Below are 27937 nucleotides of genomic sequence, written 5' to 3'. Positions count from 1 at the left end.
GGGCTGCGCAGCAAATGCTGGCCCTGTAAGTGATATCCTCATTCACGAAAGTATATAACGATCAATAGGTTTGACCAAATTCCTCGCTTTGAGTGTTTGAAGGTTTGTTTTTCAATTAGCAGTTCTCTGTTGTCCCGTGCTTGCTTTTCAGAGTTCAATTTTATAAAATCATACAATCGTATAGCACTGAAGGAGATTATTGTCTGTGCGAGCTCTTTCAAAGAGCTATTCAAATTTTCCCACTCCTACTTCTTCACCTGAGTAATTCAGAATTTTCTGTTACAAAGATATTCTCATAGAATCGAAGTCCTTCGCCCATGGTACCGTTCTAGTCGTCTTTGTAGAAAGCAAATTATACGGTAGCCTTTATGACAAAGGGATGAGGGTTTAAGCATCAAGTCTTGGTGCAGTTGCACTAATTGGATCATATTCAAACACTGCAAAATGTTCCTTTTGTTATCATTTTTACATTTCCAGGTTTCACGTCCAGTGCAGACTTTGCAGTTATGCAGTGCATTCCCAAAGTCATTAACTATATAATGTACAGAACAGTCAGTGGTCTTTATGCTGACCCCTTGGCGACAATACTTGACGCTTCCTTCTGGTCTAAAAACGCAATTTTTTAAAAAAGTTGTCTTGATTTTTACGTTTGGTATTAAACAGCTGGGTTTGTATATTGATGTGACTTTTTTTTAAATCTTAGTTTCCGTACGTGACGCCAGCTGCTCACGAACCTGTGAAAACCTTACGCAGTTTGGTTAATATTCGAAAAGACTCTCTTCGCTTGGTCAGGTAAAAAAACAACTAGTGCTACATTTTTGCAATACTCATTCGTTCATTTGTACACGTCCAGTTTTATTCTGTGTTGATTGTTTTGTGTTGTAAAACAAATAATTACATTTCTCCCAGATTATTTAGCAAGTTCCCAGAAAGCCTTAATCTTTGATTTATTTTCAAATTATACATTTCTCCCCACCCACATGTCCTCCATGCACAATTATTGTTAACTGCAACGTCCTAGTTTTAAATAAGGTTTTTGCCTGTATAACTGGACAGCACAGTTGGCTTAATAGAACATAAGAAATAGGAGCAGGAGTAGGCCATCTAGCCCTTCGAGCCTGCCCCGCCATTCAGTAAGATCATGGCTGATCTGTCATGGCTCAGTTCCACTTTCCCGCCCTCTCCCCATAACCCTTAATCCCCTCTCTTATCAAGAACCCATCAACCCGCTTCTTAAAAATATTTAGCGAGGCAGCCTCCACCACTTCAACGGGCAGAGAATTCCAGAGATTCACCACCCTTTGAGTGAAGAAGTTCCTCCTCAACTCCGTTCTAAACCGCCTCCCCTTTATCTTGAGGCTGTGCCCCCTAGTCCTACTGTCTTTTTTGAGCGGGAAGAGTCTCTCCACCTCTATCCTATCCATCCCATTCATCATCTTATAAGTCTCAATGAGATCTCCCCTCATTCTTCTAAACGCTAATGAGTTCTCTCCCACATAAATTAGTACTTCAGGAGTCTACACTCCTAGAACTTTTAGTAATCCTTCAAATTCCATTATATCAGTTTTCTAATTCATTTTAATGAGAGTTAAGGTATATATTTCCTCTATCTTCCTGCTAAGCTATTATTACAGCATCTGGGAGATGCATTTTTCCGTGAGCTGCTAGCCCTAAGCAAAAGGAAAAACCTCCTTTCTTTTAATCGTTGCTTTGTTTTCTTCCTCCGTTTCTTTTGACTTAATTCTGATTGTGCTTTCAAAGTTGCTTGATAATTAAAACGAAACAATTGTTTCTGTTATTGTAATGCTTCCTTTTGAATTACAATTCAAATTATGTAAGGCAGCTGTATCAAGACCTGTAAGAATCGCAATTATCATTGCTGAAGAAAAGAGACGTGGAAGGGCTGTTGCCACGGAGACTGCACCGTGGTGACTGATGGTTATTATTTGAAATTTAAACCAGGCAACTTGACCCTGATTGATGAAGGCATTGCCCTGAGGAGTGAGCCAGGTCATGACTGTCATATGTTTTGTTTTGCTGAAACAGATGCAATGTGTGTACCTGTTCTTTCTGTTTGCTGAGAACATGGTCCTGTATTAATGTATATAGCCGATAGTACATCAAATGCGCTGCACCGAGCTTGACTGAATCTTCAATTGGTTGTCAGCATAACTCTTAGCGTACTGAGGATTATTCTGCAGATGTCAAATAACGGAATCACACCTAATTTTGGGTACTGTTATTTCAGCTTTGCACGCACAGGCTACTTGGGTAGGGTCTGTAGCTTGCCCGCTATGAACAGTAAAAGTATAAATTTAATACAATATTTGTATCTCTCCTATACTAGATAAACATACTTGTCAATAAATTAATCCATGTTCTTATACTCTTATTCTTACATGTGTGACCATCACTGATTTGAATTGTTTGAGCTCTCAGCTCGGAGAAAAGATACTCACCAGCCAATCGCTCTCATGTTTCTAGCTGATGTCGTTGAGTTAATTTCAACTGTGTATATGCTGTTGTACGCAAGCTTTCAATGAGAGGAAATACATGATTGCATGGTCATGGAAGCTGAACCTAGTTTAGAGGTGGAAATAGATCTATCTGTTAGACAACCTTAACCTTTCCTGTGAGAATAAGATGGCACAGTCTGAAGGCATAGTTTTCTTGTGGTGTATTACAGATCACTGAGTCTTAAGTTGTTGTCGCAAACATGCACTGTCGCAAACATGCACTTTCACAAACATGTTGTAATCTGGTGCTATGGAGAGCAACGATAAAGGCTCTGACTTAATTTCCGTCACACGGCTGACCGGGAATCTCTCCCACTCTTACTGGCTGTCATTGGTGTGGGGTCGAAGCATTTGCAGGTTCGTGATAAACTGGCCACGTTGCTTCCTTGATCGTTAAGTTTCGGAACGGGAGTTGAAGCCGCTCAAAGGCAAGAACAATACCGACTGCACCCCACAAGACTTAAATCATTAGTAACCAATGATTTGAGTATTCGTCATTGTGTCAAATTGGGGAAAATTGAATAAGCTAAAGAAAGTTGTTTCAGATATCGTGAAATGAGGCTTAATACCGTCTCCAGACTAATAGTTTTGATTATAGACTCGTACTATGATTCTGTTGGCCTTCTTTGGAGGAGTGTTCAGTACAGAGAGTTGACGAGAAGGCTTCAGTTTTCATTGTCAAGAGTAAATTGTATTAGAGACTAGATTACAAGCCACAATTCTTTAGAGCTTGGCTGTCCGGTAATAGAATTTTCAATTGGGTATTGCCTTAATTGGAAAAATGCAGGCATTTAAGAAATAAAAATTAAGATGATGGAAATATCAACTGGTCAGGCAGCATCTGTGGAAAGAGAAATGGAGTTTAAGTTTTGAGTCGAACAAGGCTTCTTCAGAACAGCGTTAAGCCAAAACCTTAGATGTCACGAAGGAGCTAAGAGTGCAGTCGTAGAATTGCTAAATGGGTGTTATAAAATGTTTTAAATAAATAAAACACGTAGCATAATTTTAGTAGCATGGTTATCATTGTTAATTTAACCCTTTTTGTATATTTAGTAGCCTACGACTGATTTGATTTATGCAGGTTCCCCAATGTGTACGTTAATAGCTTCATCATTAACCTTCGTAACTCAATCAGAAGGTTACCTGTCCAAAGATGAATAAAAGTTTATGTAATGATTCATTCAATATAAATGTTAACCGCATACATTGTGATTGAAGTTTGTCATTTATTTTCTGATCCAAAGTACATTTTCTGTTCATGTTTAATTGAACAGCACAAGTAAGGTGGCATAAAGAAATGCAAATTTTATCTTCTCCTCGGGATCTCCCAAAGTAGTTTGCAGTTGTTTTTGGAATCCGCTCTGTTGTTTTGTAGACGTTTGTAATTTTTGTACAAAACGAGGTCCTACAAATCAGCAAACGAGATAAACAACCAGACAATCTCTTCTGTTGATGTTGGTTGAGAGAGGAATGTTGAACAACAAAGAAGTTGTCTTTTTTTTTTCAAATGATACCATTTGATCCCACTTGGCTCATAACCAGATTTCTAGGGCCGTGGTTTACTGATGAGTAGCTTCTGGGGTTTTTTTTTATCAATGCATTGTAAATGTCTAAAGTATTGTAAAAAGTACACGCTTCCATTTACTCTAACTGTCAGTTCTTGACTTTAGATATTGATAAAGGACAGACAGACATAGACTTTTAGATTCAACCACAAACATTATTATTAATAAGTCCAAGAGCTTTAAACTACTGTAATGATGCTGCACAGCACTTGAAACAATGTTTTGTTTCAATAAAATTCCACGCAAAACCACACATTTCTGCTTAACTCTCAACTTAAAACCCGTCAGGATTTAGTTGCTACCTTTCAAACTATCTTTAAACCTCCATCCCGATACCCCTTGGATCTGGCTGACGCTCTCAAAGTTGGACCTTCTGGTTGGAGCTTTAACCGGGTGACTATTTCTGACCCTCCTTTTATGACTGCATTCCAAGACTCAACTATCTTGCCCTTTTTTAATTACAAAACTTTATCAAAAATATCAAGTCAGATTCTGGAGACACCCTGTTTGGATGGTCAGTGCCTCGCACATTTATAATCTCTTTAGCCTGATTCCTGCCTTGGTCCAGGCAACCCGTTCATCTTGATGTACTTTCCACATCCAGAACATTAAGGTGTGATGTCTCTGGCCCCCAGGGTTAATATGTAATTGATAAAGTCCATTTCTCCGTAGCTGTTGTCGATGTTTATTTGTATAATGGCTGTTGTCTGAGGTTTCATATTTAATAAAAGTCCAGCTGGGTGTTGAAGGGGAAAATATTGGGTGGGGGAGCAGGAGACGTGGGGTGAGGGTGGGGACAGGGATTCTCATCTTACAGTATGAATGGGAGTTTGTGCGATGTTTATTTTTCATCCTCGACAAGAATTTCTCATTCAGTATGTGGATGGCCTGACTAGAGAGGGGGCAAAACTTGACCTTCTCTTGGGAAATAAGGAAGGGCAGGTGATTTATATTACTAGGGAGGGATCATTTTGGTGCCAGTGACCGTAATTCTATTAGTTTTAAAATAGCTATGGAGAATGATAGGTCTGACCTAAAACTTAAAATTCGAAATTGCGGCAAGGCCAATTTTGATGGTATCAGGCAGGAACTTTCAAAAATTAATTGGGGGAATCTGTGGGAAGGCCAAGAGGCGTCTGGTAAGTGGGAGGCTTTCAAAAGTGTGTTAACTAGGGTTCAGGTCAAGTGCATTCCTCTTCGAGTGAAGGGCAAGGCTGGCAGAAGTAGGGAACCCTTGATGACTCGGGATATTGAGGCCTTGGTTAAGAAGAAGAAGGAGGCACATGACATGCACAGGCAGCTGGGATCAAGTGAATCTCTTGAAAGGTATAGGGGGTGTAAGAGTAGAGTTGAGAGAGAAATCAGAAGGGCAAAAAGGGGACATGAGATTGTTTTGGCAGGTAAGGCAAAGGAGAATCCCAAGAGTTTTTACAAATACGTAAGGGGCAAAAGAATAACAAGGGAGAGAGTATGGCTTTTTAAGGATCAACAATGTCATCTATGTGCAGATCCACAAGAGAGGGGTGAGATCCTAAATGAATATTTCTCAAGAGTATTTACTATTGCAAAAAGCACTGATGTTAAGGAACTTGGGGAAATAAATAGTGATGTCTTGAGGAGGGTACATATTACAGAAAATTAAGTGACTCACACTTAAGTGACTTGATCAGGCGACCTTCTGTTTGCTTTTGGGTAACGTAGATGGTTTGAATTGTGAACATTTATTTCATGTGCGTACAGCAAATAAATAGCAGTTAAATTTTACTTCTGCAAGCTCATGAAACCTGCAGTTCAAATAAAATGAATGCTCGTGCTCTCTTTTTGCAGATGGTTGAGGGTCGATGGGGGCAATATTTTAGGAGCAAACTTCAAGTTTTTAAATTTTTCCCTCCCAAAAAAGTGCCTGTTTAAGGTTTCATCGGCACAGGACACTTCAATCGTGTCACTTAACCCGTATCTAATTGCAGTGAGCCGAGGTTGCTGATATCTGATGGTGTGCGCGTGTGTGTTTATTCTCTTGCAGATATAAGGATGAAGCTGACAGTCCGAATGAAGAGAATGCAAAGCCCAAAGTGCTGTACAGTGTGGAGTTCACCTTTGATGCTGATGCACGCGTTGCTATAACAATCTACTGCCAGGCAACAGAGGAATTTCAGAGTGGCATGGCAGTGTAAGTTAATAACTTGCTCATATTCAATTATCAGTCAAACATATACAGTTGTTCTGTACTAAAAAATTTAAATATGAGAAGCTGTTTCAGGGTGCTTAGGATTTGAGTTAACGATATTCAATTTTTCACAGTTTACGTTAAATCGAGTTGGCACGATTCTGTGCTTTGCATTTATATATTACTTTGACATAGAAAAGTACCCCGAGGCAGTTCAGAGATGTAATTGGATAAAGAAATAGTTGCAGAAATCAGTATTAAAAAGGGCGACTAGAAACTTGGTCGGAGAGCTGTGATTTAAGAGGTATCTTCTTCATGATGAAAAGAGAAGAGGAAGGCAAAGGAATTAAGGTAAGAATTGTAAAGCTTTGGACTCGACCAGTGATTATTCACTGCAAAAATAGTGAGAGACAATATAAAAAGTGTTTTGAGTTTCATCGTGATTAATTTCATCAAATCGGTACCTTGGTCCGTAAGACGCAATTAATTATAAAACATAAACGTGTCGGTATCGACACAATACACCAAGTGTAATTTAACCAAGGATTGATGTACGCTGAATGTTACTTATACGCTGCATCTTTGGCTTCTGTTGATCCTAGGAATTCATTTTATCAAGTTTGGATGACAATTGATAATCTTTACATTCAACTCCTATCATTTGTGAGGCACCCCCACCCCCGGTCCAGCGCACACCGCACGCGCGCACACTTCTTGTTCACTTCTGTGAATGTAGTTGGAGGCGTAATCATGGTTTATGGTCCCAAAACTTCACTCATTTGCAATTTAAGATGTTGAATTCTTGATTATCCCGCATTGTTCTCACTGAGAGAGTGCAAATGCATCAAATCTGCTCATGCGCAAGTTCACTATTCATGATCTCACAGTTGGTGGGAATGGAACCCCTGCGAATGGATTTACTGTATTTACGTTAACTGAGTTACAAGTGTGAAATTCTATTCATGGTTCGTGAAGGCCCTTCTGACTGCACTCGTTTTCTGAGTCAGACAAGCACTTGATTTTTAAAGTTTCTTCAAATTAAAGTTGTTTACTAAGAAGCTGGGAAGTGTACACCAATTTACCCATTACAATTAATGGTTTGATACTTTTTTAAGCCATTTTCAGTGATAGTAAATCAGTTACTTGGAGGTGGAGGATTGGGCACTTGTTAAAAGTGTTCATTTTTGGCAGTTTAAAACACGCACTATCAGCTATATTAATGAAACAACATCAGGTTCGCAGTCTCCGATAAACCAAGGAGTGCTTTTAACCAAAAAGAAATTCTAAGTTGCAACCCAATCCTGATCCTTCCACTCACTGTTTCCCTCCCCAACTCGGCATCCCATAGGAATACAGGATTTGGGAGCAGGAATGAGCTATTTGGCCATTCAGTCAGATCATGGCTGATATAGTTTGGGTCTCAATGGCACTTTGCCATATGCACGCACGCACACACACTCCCGTAACCCTTGACTCCCTTGTCAATCAAAAACCTGTCTACTGCCTTGAATAAACTCAATGACCCAGTCTCCACTGCTTTCTCGGGAAGAGAATTTAATGACCCTTCGAGAGGAAAAGACTCTCCTCTCTGTCTTAAATGTTACACCTCTTATTCTTAAAGTGTATCCCCTGGTTCAAGTGAAATCATCCTCCTGGTATCTACCATATCAAATCCTCTCAGAATCTTACGTTTAAATAAAATGACCTCTCATTCCTCTAAACCACAATGGGTATAGGCCCAGTCTTCATGAGGAACGAGTTGAATTAACCTCTTTTTTTTAAATAATGAGACCATAGTAGTCCAGATGTGGTCTCATTAAGACTCTAAACAGCTGCAGTTGTATTCCATTCCCTTTCCCATAAAGGCCAACATTCCATTTGCCTTCCAAATCATTTGCTGTACTAGCACACTAACTTTTTCTAATTCTGTACAAGGGCGTCCAAATCCCACTGTAATACCAAGTTCTGTAGCCTCTCCGTCTAAATAACATACTGCTTTTCGATTCTTCCTGCCAAAGTGGACAAGTTCACTTCCTCCAACTTCCTGACTGTGCGCTGCTGCTTGTCTCTTTCCTCCCACTCTGCAACCCTCCTTCTTCTGAATCCTTGCTCTGAATGATGGTTCATGTGGTGTGGTGAGAGGGAGGAAGGGGCTGGCAGAGTTAAGGTAAGGGCAATGGGACAGATGGAAAGAGAGCCACAAGCAGGAGGATGTGAAATCCGGAGGGTCACAAGCAGCCTGAGGCCACGTAATGAATGCCAATGGGCTGGGCAAATGGAGGGAGCTGAGGGTTTGGGACTGTAAGCTGGTAGGTTTGGAGAACGTTACAAGGACATTGGTGGGTGTAGTTATAATGGGATTTAAACAGGAAGATGAGAATCTTTAGCTCCTGATCCACTATCACCTGACCTTATGTACAAAAAATACTGAAAACTTGCGTTGCATTCTTGACATCATAAAATGTCTTAAGGAGTTTCACAGGGGCGTCATCAAACAAACTTTCACACCAAGCTGCAGAAGGGCTGAATATGCTGGAAAATCTCTGTAGGTCTGACAGCATCTGTGGAGAGAGATTAGAGCCAACGTTTTGAATCTGGATGACCCTTCATCAGAGCAGCGTGAAACGTTGGCTGTTCTTTCTCTCAAACACTGTCAGACCTGCTGAGATTTTCCAGCCTTGCCTGCTTTTGTTTTAGATTCCAGCATGCCCAGAAATTTAGAGAAGGGGATATGAGGGAGTGAAGAGGTGCTGTGTCTGAGGCGGGAGGTGGGGGGAGAGGGAGTGAAGAACAAAGAACAACACAGCACGGGAAACAGGCCCTTGGGCCCAACGAGCCCGTGCCGCCACCTTAACAATGCATTATTCCGACACTTCACTTGACCCGTGTCTATGCTTACGGTAAACCAGATTCAGGGGAGAATAACTTAGGGACAATTTGTTACACCAATCAACCTAAGAGCACATCTTTGGGGTATGGGAGGAAACCGGAGCGCCCGGAGGAAACCCACGCAACCACAGGGAGAATGCGCAAACTCCCACAGACACCGGCCCAAATCCATGTATCTGCATAACTAGCAGCGATAGTCACTGAGCTGTTGTGGTGCCCATCTGCTGGTCCAGTTTTAAGCATACACAAATGACGCCAAGTCCTAGGCCACTCTCGAAACATCCAAGAGCAGCCCACACACGAACCACCGTGTGCATGCCCCTCGTCAGACAACAAGGACCGACGCACCTGCGGAGTAAAAGAGACAAAACATGGGGGTGCAAAGTCAGAGGCAGAGCATGGATGGGGCACCTCGGAGGGAAGGGAAGTGTGGGCATTGCGATCGGAAGGGAGGGGTGGGGGGGTGCGGTACGTCGATGGGTGGGGAGGTACATTGGGGGAAGGGCAAGGGGGTGCATTGGTGGGAGGGGTAAGGGGGCGTATCGGGGAGGGAAAGGTGAGGGGAGGGGTGAGGGGGCGCATGGGTGGGAGAGGAGGGGCAAGGTGGTGTAAGGTGGGACGGGAGGAGCGAGAGGGCGCACGGGTGGGAGGGGAGGTGCTCAGGGGCAGGGGTGAAGGAAAGTGGGGGAGGGGTGACAGGGGCCCGTTGGGGGTGGTGGTACATGGGTGCCTGTAGGGGAGAGGTGAGGGAGTGCGTCGGTGGGAGGGGTCGGGGCACGATGGGCGAGGGGGCGAGTCGGTGGGAGGGGAGCGTGTTGGAAGGAGCGCGTCGGTGGGAGGGAACTACGTTGGAAGGAGTGAGGGCCGGAGGCTCGGTCGGGGGTCACATCGCAAGACGGGAGGGGGTGGGAGCCGCGCCACATCGGAATTAGGGAGGGAGGGAAAGGTTGGGGGGTTCTTTGTCCAAGAGAGTGAAGAGGGGACTGCATGCGAGCGAGTGACTTTGCAAAGAGGTGAGATGTTATTACCCTAGAGCCAAGATTTAGACAAAACTGGGGTTTAAGTACTGTTAGAATCGTTGAACCTGTACAGTTCAGAAGGAGGCCATTCAACCCATTTGGACTCTACCAATTACACCCACCCCTTTACCCTGCCTATCCCCCTTGCGCTCGGGTCAATTTATCATGGCCAATCAACCTAATCTGCACATCTTTGGAGTGTAGGAGGAAACCAGAGCACCTGGAGGAAACCGGAGCAGACGCAGGGAGAAAGTGCAAGCTTCGCACAGACAGTGACTCGTGACTGCAGTTGAACCTGGATTTGATTATTGTCTCCAATACTAGGACTGAGTGAATGGACATTTCCAGGAAATGTGAAGATTGATGATCTCTGATATGCCATCCTGTGAATTTTCATTTCAGTATTCTGAATTTCCTCTGTCCGTTTGCATGCCCATTTCACATCCGAGACCATTATTTTTATCTCAACCCAACTGTACCCCCCAATCTCCTACCATTATTCAGTTTTACGACTATCCGTTTGTCATCTTGTCCCTTTGAGAATAAATATTGACTGCGATACAAGGGAAGCTTGCTGCATCCAAAACTCCAGCTGAACACCACTGAGCCAAACTTGCTCATTCTTTTATTCATATCTTGGACATAGACATCACTGGCTGGCCAGCATTTATTGCCCATCCATGATTGTCCATGGAGAACATTGCTGTGGCTCTGGAGTCACATATAGGCCAGACCAGGTAAGTAGATTTCCTTCCCTAAAAGACATTATTGAACCAGATGGGCTTTTATGATGATCGACAATGGTTTTGGGGTCATCCGTACATTATTAATTCCAGATTTTCTTATTGAATTCCAATTCCACCATCTGCTGTGGTGGGATTGAACCCGGGTCCTCAGAATGTTTGCTGAGTTTCTGGATTAATAGTCTAGTGATAATACCACTTGGAATCACCTCCCCTAAAACTGTAGACGCTTAGTGCAGAAATACTAGCTTGGAGTCTTGATGAATACAGATAATGACAGATGAGAATTTTTCTTCTCTGTCAACGTGTCCTCTTCTTAAGCGGTTCCAATCTGTAATTATCTTGTAATTGTGCCTTTGTCTTTCTGCTGTGAATGTGAACCTATCTCTCCACTCACCTGATGAAGGAGCAGCTCTCCAAAAGCTCATGGTTCCAAATAAATCTGATGGATTTTAACCTGGTGGTGTGAGACTTCCTACGAGTATTTAAGTAGACAGTGTTTGTTGATGACTCGCACCCAAGTCACAACTGCTAAATTCAGCTTTCCACTATAGTAAGTTAACGTTTAGTATGGCGACCATTTTCAATTGTTTGGTCGTTAACTGTTGATGATGGTTCCTTGGTAACTTAGTATTCAAACTAGCTTAGTTTGTTTTTCAGTCTCAAGTTTGAAATCGCTTCTCAATGTCAACCTCAATTACTGCTTGAGAAATACTTAGCGGAGCAATCTCATTAACACAAAATTGCTAATTTAACACTCAATTATGGAGCATTCTGTTTCCCGATCACTGTGCTTCACACACTTTGGTTGCTTACGTTCACCAGTAACGCTAAGTTATTCAAAACTCAGGCTGAGGGAATTGTTTACAATGTATTGAAGTTAATTTGGTGTGTCTAAGATTTAATCTCATTCTGTACTTGTTTTTATGAATTCAGTTGGAAGTTTACTGAGAGAGGCAAGGGAAGACATTGCTGGGGCCTTGAGAGAAATGTTTGTATCCTCGCTGACTGCAGGGGAGGTCCCAGAGGATTGGAGAATAGCCAATATTATTCCTTTGTTTCAGAAAGGTAGCACGCATAATCCAGGTAATTACAGGCCTGTGAGCCTTAGATCAGTGTTAGGGAAATTATTGGAGAGGATTTTTTGAGACAGGATTTATTCCCACTTGGAAATAAGTGGACATATTTGTGAGAGGCAACTCGGTTTTGTGAAGGGGAGGTCGTGCCTGACTAAACATGATCGAGTTTTTCGAGAAAGTGACAAAAATGTTTGATGAGGTTAGCGCAGTGGATGTTGTCTACATGGACTTCAGTAAGGCCATTGACAAGGTCCCTCATGGCAGACGGGTGCAGAAGATGAACTCACATGAGATCAGAGGTGAGCTGGCGACGTGGATACAAAACTGGCTCGATCAAAGAAGTGATGATGTGGAGATGCTGGCGTTGGACTGGGGTAAACATAATAAAAAGTTTCAGGTTAAACACCAGGTTAAAGTCCAACAGGTTTATTTGGTAGCAAAAGCCACTAGCTTTCGGAGCACTGCCCCTTTGTCAGGTAAGTGGGAGTTCTGTTCACAAACAGGCCATATAAAGACACAAACTCAATTTGCAAAATAATGGTTGGAATGTGAGTCTTTACAGGTAATCAAGTCTTAAAGGTACAGTGAATGGTCAAAGAAGACAGAGGGTAGCAGTGGAACGGTGCGTTTCTAAATGGAGGGCTGGGACAATTGGCGTTCCTCAGGGATCCGTGCTGGGACCTTTGCTGTTTGTATTATATATAAAAATGATTTAGAGGAAAATGTGACTGGTTTGATTAGTAAGTCTGTGGACGACGCAAAGGTTGGTGGATTTGCAGATAGCGATGAGGACCGTCACAGGATACGGCAGGATACAGATCGGTTGGAGACTTGGCCGGAGAGATGGCAAAAGGAGTTTAATCCTGACGAAAGTGATGTAATGCATTTTGGAAGATCTAATACGTATAGGAGATGTGCAGTAAATGGCAGAATCCTAAAGAATATTGATTGGCAAAGGGATCTGGGTGTACAGATATACGGGTCGCTGAAAGTGGCAACGCGGATGGAGAAGGTAGTCAAGAAGGCATACAGCGTGCTTGCCTTCGTTGGCTGGGGCATTGAGTTTAAAAATTGACAAGTCATGTTGTAGCTGTAAAGAACCTTAGGTAGGCTGCACTTGGAATATAGAGTTCAACTCTGGTTGCCACGCTACCAGAAGGATGTGGAGGCATTGGAAAGGGTACAAAAAAGATTTACTGGTATGTTGCCTGGTATGGGCATTATCTGTGAGGAGAGGTTGGATAAAATTGGTTTTTTCTCATTGGAACGATAGAGATTGAGGGGCAACCTGATAGAAGTCGACAAGGTTATGAGAGGCATGGACAGAGCGGATAGTCAGAAGCCTTTTCCCAGCCTGGAAGAGGGCATAGGTTTAAGGTGCGAGGGTCAAGGTTTGAAGGAGATGTACGAGGCAGATTTCTTTACTTCGAGGGTGTTAGGTGTCTGGAACTCGCTGCTGGGGGAGGTAGTGGAAGTGGATACAGTAGTGACTTTTAAGGGGCGTCTTGACAAATACGTGAATAGGTTGGGAATAGAACGATATGGTCCCTGGAAGAGTAGGGGGTTTTAGTTAAGTCAGGCAGCATGGTGGGTGCAGGCTTGGGCCTGTTCCTGTGCTGTAATTTTATTTGTTCTTCTTTCCATTGCAATTGGATTGCAAGGTGCATCTTGAAGTAAACCAGTAATCTGAATTAGAATCGAGCTCCCATGTTCGATTTGTTACTGTCACATGTATGAGTATACAGTGAAAAGTATTGTTTCTTGCATGCTGTGCAAACAAAGCATACCGTTCATAAAGAAGGAAAAGAGAGAGTGCAGAATGTACTGTTCTAGCCCTAGTAGAGAAAAATCAGCTGATTGAAAGGTAGGTTCATTCAAAGGTCTGATAGCAGCAGGGAAGAAGCTGTTCTTGACTCGGTTGGTACGTGACCTCAGACTTTGGTATCTTTTTCCCAATGGAAGAAGGTGGAAGAAAGTGTGTGTGGGGTTCATGGGGTCCTCCATTCTGCCGGCTGCTTTTCCGAGGCTCGGGTCACTGTCTGTGTGGAGGTCGTGCATTCTCCTCGCGTCTGCGTGGGTTTCCTCTGGGTGCTCCGATTTCCCCCACAGTCGAAAGATGCGCTGGTTAGGTTGATTGGCCGTGTTAAAATTGCCCCCTCGTGTCCTGAGATGCGCAGGTTAGAGGGATTAGCAGATATAATATGTAGGGATATCGGGGTAGGGCCTGGCTGGGATTGTGGTCAGTGCAGACTCGATGGGTCTCTTTCTGCACTGTAGGGTTCTATGATTCCTGTCTGAGAAACCTACGATCAAATTCGATCAGAAGCCCTGACTGTCAGTTAGTTTATTAATGCTGACTTATTTCTTACTGGCATGGAAAGAAGCTGGGATATCCCAGCAAGTGTGGGATGAGGATGGCACGTCTTGGGAAGAGTGGAGTGGGGAAAGAGGGTTGGGAGAAGGAAATGGCATGAGAATGATCTGAGAGCAATAAATTGAACTGGATATGGTTGGCATGAGAGGAATGGAATGACATGAGACGAGGGTTTGCAGAAGTTCTGCTATAATGAAGACAATAATTTCAGTCCACGTGTTTTGTGGGTCCCTGCAAGTTGTTCCATAAATCTGTCAAGAATGCATTCTAGAAATTTTGTGGCTGTTCTATTTCCAGCAGTCTAGGTAGAAATTAAAGTCTCCCATTACAGCCACAGTATAGCTGAACTTTCCTTCACTGATGTCTGTACAACCCTCTACTATCTCGTGCATTGCCACTGTCAAAATGTCTATACAGTAAGAAGTCTCACAACACCAGATTAAAGTCCAACAAGTTTATTTGATAGTAAACCCACAAGCTTTCGGGGTTTGCCCCTTCGTCCACCCCACGAAGGGGCAAACCCCGAAACTTGTGGGTTTACTGTCGAATAAACTTGTTGGACTTTAACCTGGCGTTGTGAGACTTCTCACTGTGTTTACGCCAGTCCAACGCCAGCATCTCCACAAAATGTCTCTCGCGAGCTCCTATCAGAGTCTTTACTGTTCCTTTGTTCCAGTCAACTGCTGAATAACCGTTCCGAAGCTACTACTATCGGCTAATTGGAAGTTTTGTTAATCTGAATGAGATAGTGGCGTTGTGGTATTGTCACTGTTTAAAATTTTAAACTTTATTTATTAGTGTCACAAGTAGGCCTAAGTTAACGCTGCAATTAAGTTAATGTGAAAATCCCCTAGTCCGCACTCTCCGGCACCTGTTTGGGTACGCTGAGGGAGAATTTAGCACGGCCAATGAACCTAACCTGTATGTCTATCGGACTGTGGGGGGGAAACCGGAGCACCTGGAGGAAATCCACGCGCCGACGGGGAGAATGTGCACATTGCGCACAGACAGTGACCCAAACCGGGAATTACACCCGGGTTGCTGACAGCAGTGCTGACCACTGTCACTGAGAGACCCAGGGTGATGCTCTGGGGACCTGGGTTCATGTGCCACCGTGACAAATAATGAAATTGGAATTTAATAACTATCTGGAATTAAGCAGTGTAATGATGACCGTGAAACCATTGCTGATTGTTGTGAAAACCCACCTGATTAACTCGCGTCCTTCAGGGAAGGAAGTCTATCCCACTTTTGACTCCGGATCCTTGACAGCTACCCACTGAAATGGCCGAGCAAACACTCAGTTCAAGGACAATTAAGGATGGATAATAAATGCTGGCCCGGCCAGTGACACCCACGTCCCTTTAATATTTGTTTTCCAATCATGCCCGGCTTATAGCCAGGTCCCTCTAATGGTTGCTACATCATCTCCTTTGAACTAAATTTGTGCTTGTAACTCATTCGTTTCATTTCTTATCGTAACCTGGGGCACTGTGCCTACTTTGCCTCATGCCGAAATGTTTTCCTCCCTTTTTTTATTATTACGTTTTTAGTTGCAGAATTTTGCTATTTTGTTATTTCCTGTAACACACTCTGTTGCTTGAGCACTGCCTGGTCTGCACTTGGCTTTTATTCCCTTTTTCTTGTCTTGAGGTTGCTGTGGTTATTTGGAGGTGGCTTCTTTCTTTCTAACCTGTGTCCCATTTTGAAGTCCTTTCTGTATCTAACTTATTCTTTCCAATGGAAACCTAACCCCAGCGATAACACCACTGATTGGATGAAGCAATCAGCAGCAATAATTGAAGGAGATGGTTCGCAAGAGTCTTAAACTGGAAGAAGTGGGTCGAGAGGAAGGGGAGGGCAGGGCGGGGTGGTGTGGCGTCTAAGCCGGTGGTTATCAACCAGTGTGTTGCGGCACACTGGATAAAAGCAAATTACCGCAGACGCTAGAATCTGAAAACCAGCTTTGACAAAGGGTCATCTGGACCCAAAACGTCAGCTTTTTTTTTTCTCTCCTTACAGATGTTGCCAGACCTCCTGAGATTTTCCAACGTTTTCTCTTTTGATGTCCCGCCAGGCAGTGGTGCTGTGAAAAACCCTCAAGTGTGCCATGAGAAAAAGATTTAAACTGATTTCTAAGTCATGTAATTAAAATGAAATGCAGCTTTGACCTCAGCTGTGTGGTTGGCATCTCCAAGACCCAATGAACCTTAGACCTCCCGCACGTTGTCCGCCTGGGAAAGAGCTGCACGTGCACGGTTTAGATTCTTTGCATTGGTCAGGCCCATACGCACTGACCAACGGGACTTGGAGCTGAAGACAAAGGTCCCCCTGCGTTCGCACGAAAATCAAAAACTCAGTCACTCTAGAACCAGAGGGGACAGTCTGAGGGTACGTGGTCGCCCATTTAAAATTGAGCTCAGGAAAGGTTTCTTCACTCACAAGGTAGTGATTGATCAGCCGTGATTGTATCAAATGGCGGAGAAGGCTCAAAGGGCTAAGTGGCCTCCTCCTGTTTCTCGTTTCTGTTTCTATCACTTCTATTTTCAGAAAGCTAATTATCTAATGTCAGCCCCTGCAAATAGATTCTGCAAGTTTATATTATTTTGGGGTTTGGATGGCCCTGAAAGATGATCCCAGCTCAGGGATGCTCAGTACTGACAGTACACAGCTATGTCCATCTGGCATTGTGCTTTTCAAACTTGGATGTCTCCCAGTTGCTGTCTGAGGACAGAAAGGATACTCACCAGCAGGAACTCCTGTTGAACTAAATGCTACCTTCTTTTATTCAATGCTGTTTTGCACAAACATGGATATTGCTTATGCTCAAAATTTCAGTGTACAGTATGAATTTAGTTGGTGACAAAATTGGATATCCGTACCTTTATTACACGGGAGAAAGTGTTATGTTTTTTAATAGCTTGTGTTTTTTTGTTTATTTTAGATATACATCAAAGCATCCTTGCATGCATTCTGAGACCGTCCATTACAAGCGAGGAGTGAGCCAGCAGTTCTCGCTTCCTTCTTTTAAGATTGACTTCTCCGAATGGAAGGAAGATGAGGTAAATACAGCTTTTTGTTTGTCTTCTTAATCAGGATTTCCTTTTTTTTTTGCTTCTTTCCCCCCTCCCCCAACTCCCTTCTGAACCAAAGGATAATGGTTACGTGAGTTCTGTCTTGTGCCTCACTTTGTGCAAACATACTTCACTTGTGAGTCAGGGCTGAGAATGCTGTGAGCTGCTCTGCATGGAATACAAGTCTGTCATCACTCAAAGTCGGTGATCCGCAATCGGTCATTCACCTCCTCGAGGGCAATTAGGGTTTGAATTTAGGACTGGGTTTGTCTGTGATGCTCACATCCCACCAACGAATGTTTAAAAGAGGAATCAATTTCCCAGCGATGAGTGAAGAATCGCAGGACATAATTACATGTTTAAGTTTTTCTGAAATGAACCAAGTGAAATCAACATAAACTAGCTATTACTTAACAAATAATCCAAGAACAAAGAACAGTACAGCACAGGAAACAGGCCCTTTTGCCCTCCAAGCCTGTGCCGCGCATTGGTCCAACTCGACCATTGGTTTGTATCCCTCCATTCTCAGGCTGCTCATGTGTCTATCCAGGTAAATCTTAAACGGTGCCAGCGTGTCTGCCTCCACCACCCTACTTGGCAGCGCATTCCAGGCCCCCACCACCGTCTGCATTAAAAACGTCCCTCTGATATCGGAGTTGCGCCTCGCCCCTCTCATCTTGAATCTGTGACCCCTCGTGATCGTAAATCAATATAATAAATTAGCTACGTGCCCAAAAGATAGATAGCCCTGAAGATGAAGTTTGAAACGCAACCCCTCCCTCCAAGCTATGCAGCAGGTTACCCTCTCCCTGCTACGCCAGAGCAAGTCTTCCAGTGTCCTTAGAAAGTTGCTTTATTCAGCTTTTTCCTCCAAGAGACTGCACGCTGAGTCAGTCGGAACTTTCGAGGCAGACCGATAGATTTTTGTCGGGCAAAAGTGTCAAAAGCAGATGGATCAACAGCTGCTGATCTGAGTTGAAATGAGGATGAGCCAAGACTTGATGGAACATACCAGTGCTAAGTGTCCGACTCTGGTTCCTATAGAGACTGACGAGCATTGAGAAATAAACAAGACTGGAGTGGGGTTGGCAGGGCACAATTTCAAAATTGGTGGCTGACGCAAAATTTGGAAATATGACGAACACCGAGGAGGATAGAGATGGATTTAAAGGGGATGCAGGTGAGTGCGAAGGGCAGACAGTGGGGGATGAAATCGAATGAAGAGAAATGTGAAATGATGAAATTAAGTGAGGACAGACAACATAAAACAAAGGGGACAATTCCAAAGCGGGTGCAGAAGCAGAGTGACCTGGGGTGTGTGCTGGACGTGGTGAGGCAGGTTAAGAAACCCGTTAATAAACCTTATCGGATTCTGGGCTTTAGAAATCAAGGAGATGATGTGAACTTTTATAAAACGCTGTTTCAGCCGCAAATGGCGTATCGTGTCCAAATCTGTGCACTGCACTTTAGAAAAGTTGCATGAGAGCCATTGCGGGGATTAGGGACTTTTATGGCTAGATTGGCGAAGCTGGGACTGTTCCCCTATGAGCAGAAAAGATTAAGGAGACGTTTGATCGGGGATTTCAAAATCTTGAGCGTCCTGGACAGAGCAGATGAAGAGAAACTGTCCCTACTTCAGAAAGGTCAAGACTCAGAAGTCACTGATGTATGGCAACAGGCAAAGGAACATGAAAACACAACTTTTATCTAAGTGGCAGATGGCTAGGAGATGGAATGCACTGACTGAGTGTGGTGGAGGGAGGACCAGTTGTAGCTTTCAGAAGAGAATTGGATAATTATCTGATGAGCAAAAAAAAAGCTGGGCGAGGGCGGGGAAAAGGCGAGGATGTGTGGGAGTAGGTGAGCTTCTCTTAGAGAACTGGCACAGACAGATGAGGCTAAATGGCCTGTGCTGTCACCATTTTATGACAAATAAAATGGGAAAACAAATTTATTATTGCGCGGAGTAAATTATTTGAGAGAACTTCTTAAATTTTTCATTGATGTGTGACATAGTGCCAGACAGTTCTACTGGAAGATATATATATATATATATATATATTTAGGAAAGCACAATAAAATGTTGAACTTCTGCCATGTAGTACAATGCAAGTATCTATTGTGTATTCATAATGATATAAAGTTTCTGGTGTATTGCAACACCCATTGTAAGCGCAACAACTTGGGGCAATTAATTTAAATGTTTTGTGAAATGTACTTGTCAGTTATGTCAGATCGACGTATCAGGCCCATGGGTGATCGTAGGCGTGTTTTTCTTAATCCGTGTATTAAGCTGGCTTTCCTTGAATTACGGCTCAGCAAACACGAAGACTCGCAGAGATCGTCCTTTGGTTAAAGATGTTTCTTTATTTCCCAAGCTTGGCTCAACATACGAGGGAGAGAGGCTTGGAGCAGTTCCAAATTACATCGTACTCAGTATTACAATGATACAATTTTCAAAAGTCATTTGCCACCCTTTGCTCATCCCAGCTGTGGATGTGCCAGTCATTATTAGTATTGATTATTTACCTTGGCCAATAACATTTGTCCTCTGACAGCATGGACTGCATGAGTTCGCAGACTTTGAAAATCTTTCTCACGTTCATCTGACACTCTTTCCAGACCTCCTTATCTGGTGTAATGTATATACTATTCATGAAACTGTCTGAGACCTCTGGCATTGTCCTTGGCTAATGAATATCCTATTCATCAGGGCTTTCTAGAGGCACGGATAATTGTTCTTCCCTTCACTCGGTAGCTACGTTGTTCTGAGAAATGTGGTCCATATTATTTGGCAATGTCCCATCATGCCTTAGAGCATTGTGGCATTAGCCAAGGTGTATGCTTTTAATACAGAATATAATGTTTTCAAAAATACGTGTCTCCATCCTCTAACTGTGGTTATATGTGTCTCTATGCAAACAGTACCTTTGTAAACTATATTCCAGGCACTTTGTGACTTTTCTATAGTCACTCTATCTAATCTACCAATCTTTTAATCCCGAATTATTCTAAACTCCCTCTTACATATCCCCCTTTTGCCTGTTGGCTCACCCAAGATTAGGCCACTAAACGGATGTTTCCAAGTAAGTAATCTTGGATTCAGGAAGACTATCCTGTAGCAAGTGTACTAACTCTTCTTTATTTAAGGGCCATCTATCTGCTTTCCACCTTCTAAGTCTGTTTGATGTAGCATGTTGCAATGATAACAATTAATACAAACGATTGCAGAATCACTATTACGTGGGATATGATCCAAAAACATGGTGGATATTATCATTCAATCCTATATATTGACCCATGTACTCAGGCTTTGAAGGGTCTTAGCATCGTTCTTCTCATGTTTTTTAATTAAGTCAGCCTCTACCTTTCAAAAATGTTCAATATCACGGGCCTGATTATTTAATTTATTCCAATCTACCTTAAAGCGAAGAACTTGCGCTAACTCCTTCTGCACGTATTCTCACATCTGTCGGTCGTCATTAATCCGGTACAGGTTGACTTCCTCTTCTACAAGGCTGTCTGGGAGAATCTCAGGATCACCAGTTATTATAGATTTGGTTAAATTGGTTGTTATCACGTTGTGGCCTGCGAGAGTGCGGTTTGTACTTCCTTTTTTGATGCTGTCCATAGGATGTAAAAGATAAATGGTGTTCTGTATGACAGCATAATTTATCACATGGCTCTCGGCCCGCAAGGACAGGACAGTTATAGGATTTGTCCCCACACTTCGTTCTGTCTACGAGCGTGTACTTTGGGCACAGCCAGTTTCCCTTAAGGCTGGCCTTGCATCATTCCTCGTTCAGGATATATAGAATCCCATTTATCTGCATTGCCTCCATGGATGGTTCCTTTAATTTGGCTTCCACTCCGTGTTCATACTGTCCCAAATTCCTTACTTACAATATGTGTTATTGACCCCTGCTTGAGAACATGCAACATCATACCTACGAATGGATTGTTTTTTTTCTGCATCTGAAGTGGCATTTTCATTGTAAATAACAGTTCTCTCATAGTCTGTAGGTCACCGTGGTCAGTCTTCATCCTTGTTATTAATTGGTTGTTGGAGACCGAATTTGGCACTCTGTGACTTTCCAGTTGTAAGAGGCTGGCCTACGCTTCTTGCGCCATGAAGTTAGTGTACGTGGAGCCATATTTGGAGCTTCAGGGTAACTGCTGAAAGGTCCCCATGTCTGCCTGCGAGCATTAATGGTGGCCTCAAAAGGCTGTATTGCCTCCATCCCATGTTGCAACAGACTTTCTCCACACTGTGACTTAGGATGGACCTTATCTCAAATGTTTCCAGTATCTTGATCGGGCAATTTAAAGCTTAAAATTAACTTTCATAAAGACAAATTGAATTCAAAGTTGGGTAATCATGATGATATCATTGGAACATTCTGTTGAAATACTGGGATAGTTGAGTCTGCTTTGCAGCTGGTAGTGAAATGGATATAGAAAGGTCAAATTCTGATCACCCTTCGGGAGAAAGCAGAGTGCTGCTGCTCCTTGAATATAAGAAAGGCAGTTGTTTTGGAAAAGAACAGCAGGGCCAGACCTAATCGTAAACGAAATGGCACGAAAGCAGTCGATGAAGCAAGAGAACACACTCGATGTGTTCCAGGAATTAAATATTATATTCAAAGTGCTGACGTGCCACCAGAAATAAGCTTTTAAACAAGTTTGGAAACGTTAATAACTGCTGTGAGAAGGTTTAACTTTAATAAAAGATAGACTGTTGGGACTTGAAATAAACGTGGAAACCACAAATATTCAGCTGATTGGTCAGCATCTGTTAAACAAAAAAGAAAACTTAACTATCGACCTCGGTGAGAAATTTTGAGTTCAGATTTTTAAAAAGCCCTTTGATAGCCGTGCCGATTCATGTCAATTTATGATTTGAAAGCGCTTCACTTTTAATTTCAGCACAACACTCTTACTGGCTCTAATGTAGTATTTCGTCAAATGTCTGATGCGTGATAGTACTAACAATGAGAAATTGTTTTCACAGTGAAACTTGTGCGATGCAATCCCACAAAGGAGTAGTCATCTTTAAAATGACTCCTGTGACAGATATGCCACCATACCATATGCTTTAAACTTTGCGTTTCAATCCAAGTACAGCTAACTAAAAGTAGTTTTTGAATAATTTTGTACTACGTGTATAAACCTACCCTTTGAGCTGGTAACACAGCACGATTTCGTAATCGAGCGGACTACACCAAGGTTCTGATTATATTTTGAGTGGGCAATTAACGCATCACAGCAGATCACATAAAAACTAGAAGTAATTAAATGCCTACACTGGATGGATGCCTTAACTAGTGTAATTAATGCATAACAGCAGTAAGTACTAGAAACACTTGGAACAGTGCATTGTAGATCATTTAAGCTATTCAAATAAAGCTATCAGATGTCAAGGAAGTTGTAAAACTCTACAATCAATTATTAGCAATTGAGCATGCCTGAACCCAGACATGGGACCCAGACTTTCTTTCTGGGTTTGCAAAATGCGAACTATACTTCTTTGTGGATTCCGAAATGCACGTAGTACCCGTGGCTGACACTGCTCTGTATTCAAAATAACAGAGGGCAGCATCAACAGCTTCAACCCTAGGACATGCCATCTGTACATATTAGCAGATGAGTGGAGAGTCAGGAGGGGAGTTACTCCCCCCAGAATTCCCAGCCTAATCTTAAATAGTTGGTCCAGTTCAATTTCTAGTTTACGGTAAACCTCAGGATGTTGATTGTGGGGGATTCAGTGATGGCAGATGATTTCTTGTTGGAGGTTGGCCATTGCCTGGAAGTTGAGTGGCATTCTGACAGCTAAATGTGAAATATTTTGATACTTTCAAATGTATTAGATGCTGCATTGTAACGTAGCTGTGTTTTTATTGCAGAGTTTGATCATGTGGCACTGTCCTGCAAATATAAGTTGACAATTATATTGACCACCGTTGTGTAAATTTTGACATATGTTATGCCCTCTTTGTTATTGTGCTTTTATTCATTTTTATTTTAATTAATTCATGGGATGTGGGCATCAAGCACATTGCTGTGGCTCTGAAGTCATACGTAGGCAGATTTCCTTCCTGAAAGGACAGATGGGTTTTTACAACAATCAACAATGGTTTTATTTTATTGAATTTAATCCAGATTTTTATTGAATCCGTGGTGAGATTTGAACCCCAGAGCGCTACGCTGCGTCTACTGGGTTACCAGCCCAGTGACCGTATCACCAAGCCACTTCCTCACGGTGGGTGATCCTGCCGTTACATTGCAACGTGCAAAAGCAAACCGACAATGATGGGCATTAACAAAGAAATTGTAGACTGAATAACGGCAAGGAATTAATATTAGGGAGGGCTGTGCAGATTTTATGGAGGGGTAGGGATGACGGGGGAAGGGTTGCCATGGTGGTGGGTGGTACGCTTCAGATGAATGTTAAGATTGGATAAGAGGTAGACAGGGCCTGGAAACGTTGTACGTTGAAAGTAAAAAATTGAACCATATTAGGGCAGTTTTAAAAAATCATTTTGTGAGTAGATTTATTTGAGTGGATGATGTAAGCAGAGGATGTGAAGTTGGTTCTGAGACATTGAACCAGCGTGTTGGGTTGTGAGGAACTGAAGCGCCACCTAATGGTATGGCTGGGGATCTGTGATAATTAGCTTAATGTTGGGAAATCTTATTCATGTGCCACATAGGCTTGTGACAGGAAATGATGACGCACAAAAAAAAGTAATGGTCCAACGTTTATTGAATTATTGATGCAACAGTCTTAACAGGGGTTTCTTTCGAAAAGCAAAATGGAACTTCTTTTGGTTGTGATGTCTTGGAACCTATTTAAATTACTGCACCGTTAAATTTGTGAGCTCACTGTCTGGAAGGGATGGTTAGATACAGGGAGCTTGATGCCATTTTAAAAATTACCGGGATGTGCACTTGGAGGCTACAGACCAAGAACCAAAAGGATTAGGCTCTTCGTCGCTTGCACAGATGCAATGGACCAAATCGTGTGCTCCTGTGCTGTGTTTTGATTGTCCTGTTCATGTAGTATTCATTGTTTTAGAATTGGTAAAGAGAAGCAATATCATTTTTGAAGAAAGTAAATGCCTTTAATTTGTTCCTACTGTCTGAGCATCACGAATTGTGATTTATGGCTATTGTTTTTGTAAGATGTTTGACGAGATGGTCCGGATTTTCGTTTTTTCACGTGACATTAGTTCCCAATTGAATGTGAGTTTGACAGGCTTTTGTAATACATTGATTTTTTTTCAACCTATCACAGTGCAATTAAAATAAGTGTAATTGCAATGAATTGTAACAACAGTCTAGCAGAAGATAATTACATTTGTTCAGCATTCACTGTCAGCATTTATTTTGCTCTATTTTCGTTGATGAATTACAATAAGCTGTGGTAGCAACAGTTTGGGAAATGTGGTGTACTGAATTTTGTCCTTGTGACCTTTATTTGTGTGTGTTTGTTGATACTTTAGATAAATGTTTACGTAACTCGTTGCAATATTTATAATTCCATTTGAAATCTGAGCAGGTATAAAAATATAACTGGTCTTTTATGTTAAAAATAGACTTCTGTAGTCTTTTATATGTATTATTCAAAACAATAGAATATTCAGAATCTTGACAATATTCTTGACCTCAAACTATAAAGGGCTTGACCTTCTGTAATGTTGATTGCCCGGTCTGTTTTCATCAGCTGTTCAATACTTATTTTTGATAAAAATAGTCGAACAAAAGATAATGTGGCTACAAACACATATACTACACGCGGAGTGCAATTTCAGTTTACAGAACATCGAACGTAGAATATTACAGCACAGTACAGGCCCTTCGGCCCTCAATGTTGTGCCGAGCTACGTCCAATCCCAAGATCAAGCAATCCCCTCCCTATAATTCTGGATTGCTCCATGTGCCTACCCAATAACCGCTTGAAAGTTTCTCAATTGTCCGACTCCACTATCACAGCAGGCAGTCTGTTCCACACCCCAACCACTCTCCGAGTGAAGAATCTACCTCGGACATCCCTCCTATATCCCCCACCGTGAACCTTATAGTTAGGCCACGTAGTGACAGCTACATCCACCCGAGGAAATAGTCTCTGCACATCCACTCTCATCTATCCCTCTCGTTGTCTTATAAACCTCTATTAAGTCGCCTCTCGTTCTCCTTCGCTCCAAAGAGAAAAGCCCCAGTTCCCTCCACCTTTCCTCATAAGATCTACACTCCAAATCAGGCAGCATCCTGGTAAATCTCCTCTGCGCTCTCTCCAATGCTTCCACATCCTTCTTGGAGTGAGGTGACCAGAGTGGAACACAATATTCCAAATGTGGTCTCACCGACGTCCAGTACAGTTGCGGCATAACCCCACGGCTCTTAAACTCAAACCCTCTGTCAATAAACGCTAACGCAGTATAAGCCTTCTTCACGGCTCTATCCACTTGAGTGGCAACCTTCAGAGATCTGTGGATATGAACCCCAAAATCTCTCTGTTCTTCCACATTACTTAGAACCCTGCCCTTGACCCTGTGATCTGCGTTCAAGTTTGTCCGACCAAAATTAATCACCGCACACTTATCAGGATTAAACTCCGTCTGCCACTTTTCGGCCCAGCTCTGCATCCTATTAATGTCTCAAGTTTATGTGAACTCAGCAATAATCTGTTTACACTTTGTTGTGTCTGTCATCTTGCTAACCCGTAAGTGCCATGAATTAATGACGTGTTGCAATCCTGTAATTTTAACTGAAAAGCCTTCATCAGATTTTGACCTGATTCCGACTTAAATATTTATTTGCGATTGGGCATTTTGAGACAGGTCAGATCTACACGGACAGACTCGTGTTGACCGCCTTTTTATTGCCTTGGTTTGTTCTTGTTATAAGCCAGACATATTAATAGGAGTGAACTTTTGAAAGTATATTGTGTCCCTGCTCTCTCTCTCAGGTGGTATTGAAATGGGAATCCACAATTAATTGCAGCTGCTAGGCCAACTTTCTATCTATATCCGTGCTTGGAGCTAAGTAGTGAGGTTGCTTCCTGCAAAATTATTGCATTAGATTTAAACTCCCTTATGTATTATTGGTTCTATTGATTCTGAGCTCCACCAATAATGGTGCAGTTCACCTCCTAATACATTTATAAAAAGCTATGTGAGAATAGCCAAGCCCAGTCTCCCCGTAAACAGCTGTGGATGTATTGGCATTGTCCAATTGCTCCAACACATAATTTAACGTTCTGTTTATCATGTTGTGTAAGAATTGGGATGGCACAGTGGTTAGCACTGCTGCCTCACAGTGCCAGGGACCTGAGTGCAATTCCAGCCTCGGGTGACTGACTGTGAAGTTTACACGTTCTCCCCGTGTCTGCATTGGTTTCCTCCAGGTGACCCAGTTTCCTTCCACAGTCTAAAGATGTACAGGCTGGGTGGGTTGGCCATGTTAATTTGCCCCTTAGTGTTCCAAGTTGTGTAGGTTGGAGGGCAGTTGATTAGCAATGATAAATGTGTGGAGTGACGGGGATTTGGTGGAAGATAGGGCCTCGGTAAAATCCTTAGAGAGTCAGTGCAGACCTGATGGCAGCCTCCTGCACTGTTAGGATTTAAGGAATATGAGCCGTGGCATTTCTCTGTTACTTGCTACATTGATTGTAAAATAGCTACAGATGCTTCTGTAACTAAATTTCAAATCTAGCCTGCAGGTTGGTGTTAAATTTCTCTTGTTTCAGATTTCATGTATTTTAGATTATTGGTTTAGATTTCAGTAGTAGCATTTTAAATTATACTGTTTGGACCTGGAAAACAGCAAGCGATGAGAATCTGAGAGCATCTGGCAACATCCGTGGAGGGCGAAGCAAAGCTGATGTTTCAGGCCAAAGCCTTTCATTAGAAGCTTCTGGTCACAACTTGAAACCTTGGCTGGAACTTTCCAGCCGTTCACGCCAGTGGGAGCCATTGTCCCACCAACAGTGCATCAGTTTCCCTGCAGCGAGGGTTGCATTCCACCTGAAGGTCCCACCACCAGTCAGTGGTGGACTGCCTCTGCTGCACCGAAAAATGGGGCGGGTCGTGTGGACAATCCTGCCTGTTAACTCCGTTTCACTCTCCGCAGATGCTGCCGACCTGCTGATTATTTCCAGCGATTTCAGTTTTTATTTCAGATTTCCAATGTCCGCATTTTGCTTTTGCACCAGTAACAGTGGCCCATTCCTGCCACTGCTGACTGAACTGTTACTAAAATTGCACAACGATTAATTGTAACTGCACTCGAACAAATCTCTTTGTAATTGTTCAATCATCTGTTTCAAAGCTCTTGTACCAGTCTATAGATTTTTCGATACTTCTTGAACATGTGTGTAAATATGTAGAATACATATGAGTGTTTGAATTTCACATTGGCTGGAATTTGTGAATTTTTTTTTGTGAAGAACTGTCAGGATTCGCCATCGTAACCCTCTGATCTAACCATTACTCAGGATTCGATACAAGTGC

General features: G+C 42.5%; 1 protein-coding gene across 8 annotated transcripts in view; it reads left to right on the top strand.

The window, feature by feature from the left end:
- The window catches only part of LOC145354800 (E3 ubiquitin-protein ligase MGRN1-like), a 160136-nt gene that overhangs the window by 51537 nt on the left and 80662 nt on the right, over window positions 1-27937 (top strand). For all 8 annotated transcript variants that reach the window (XR_013888904.1, XR_013888905.1, XM_080206290.1 and 5 more), the window contains exons 3-5: window positions 704-792; window positions 6105-6251; window positions 17297-17414. Coding sequence is in view for 6 of the 8 variants with exons in the window: in XM_080206290.1 (XP_080062416.1) it covers window positions 704-792; window positions 6105-6251; window positions 17297-17414 (354 nt within the window). In the remaining 2 variants the exon portion in view is untranslated. The remainder of the gene's footprint in view (window positions 1-703; window positions 793-6104; window positions 6252-17296; window positions 17415-27937) is intronic.

The sequence above is a fragment of the Carcharhinus amblyrhynchos genome, chromosome 18, assembly GCF_965287045.1.
Source record: "Carcharhinus amblyrhynchos chromosome 18, sCarAmb.v2.hapA, whole genome shotgun sequence".
Taxonomy (NCBI): domain Eukaryota; kingdom Metazoa; phylum Chordata; class Chondrichthyes; order Carcharhiniformes; family Carcharhinidae; genus Carcharhinus; species Carcharhinus amblyrhynchos.
Note: the sequence above shows the minus strand (reverse complement) of the source record. Positions and strands in the feature narration are given on the sequence as shown.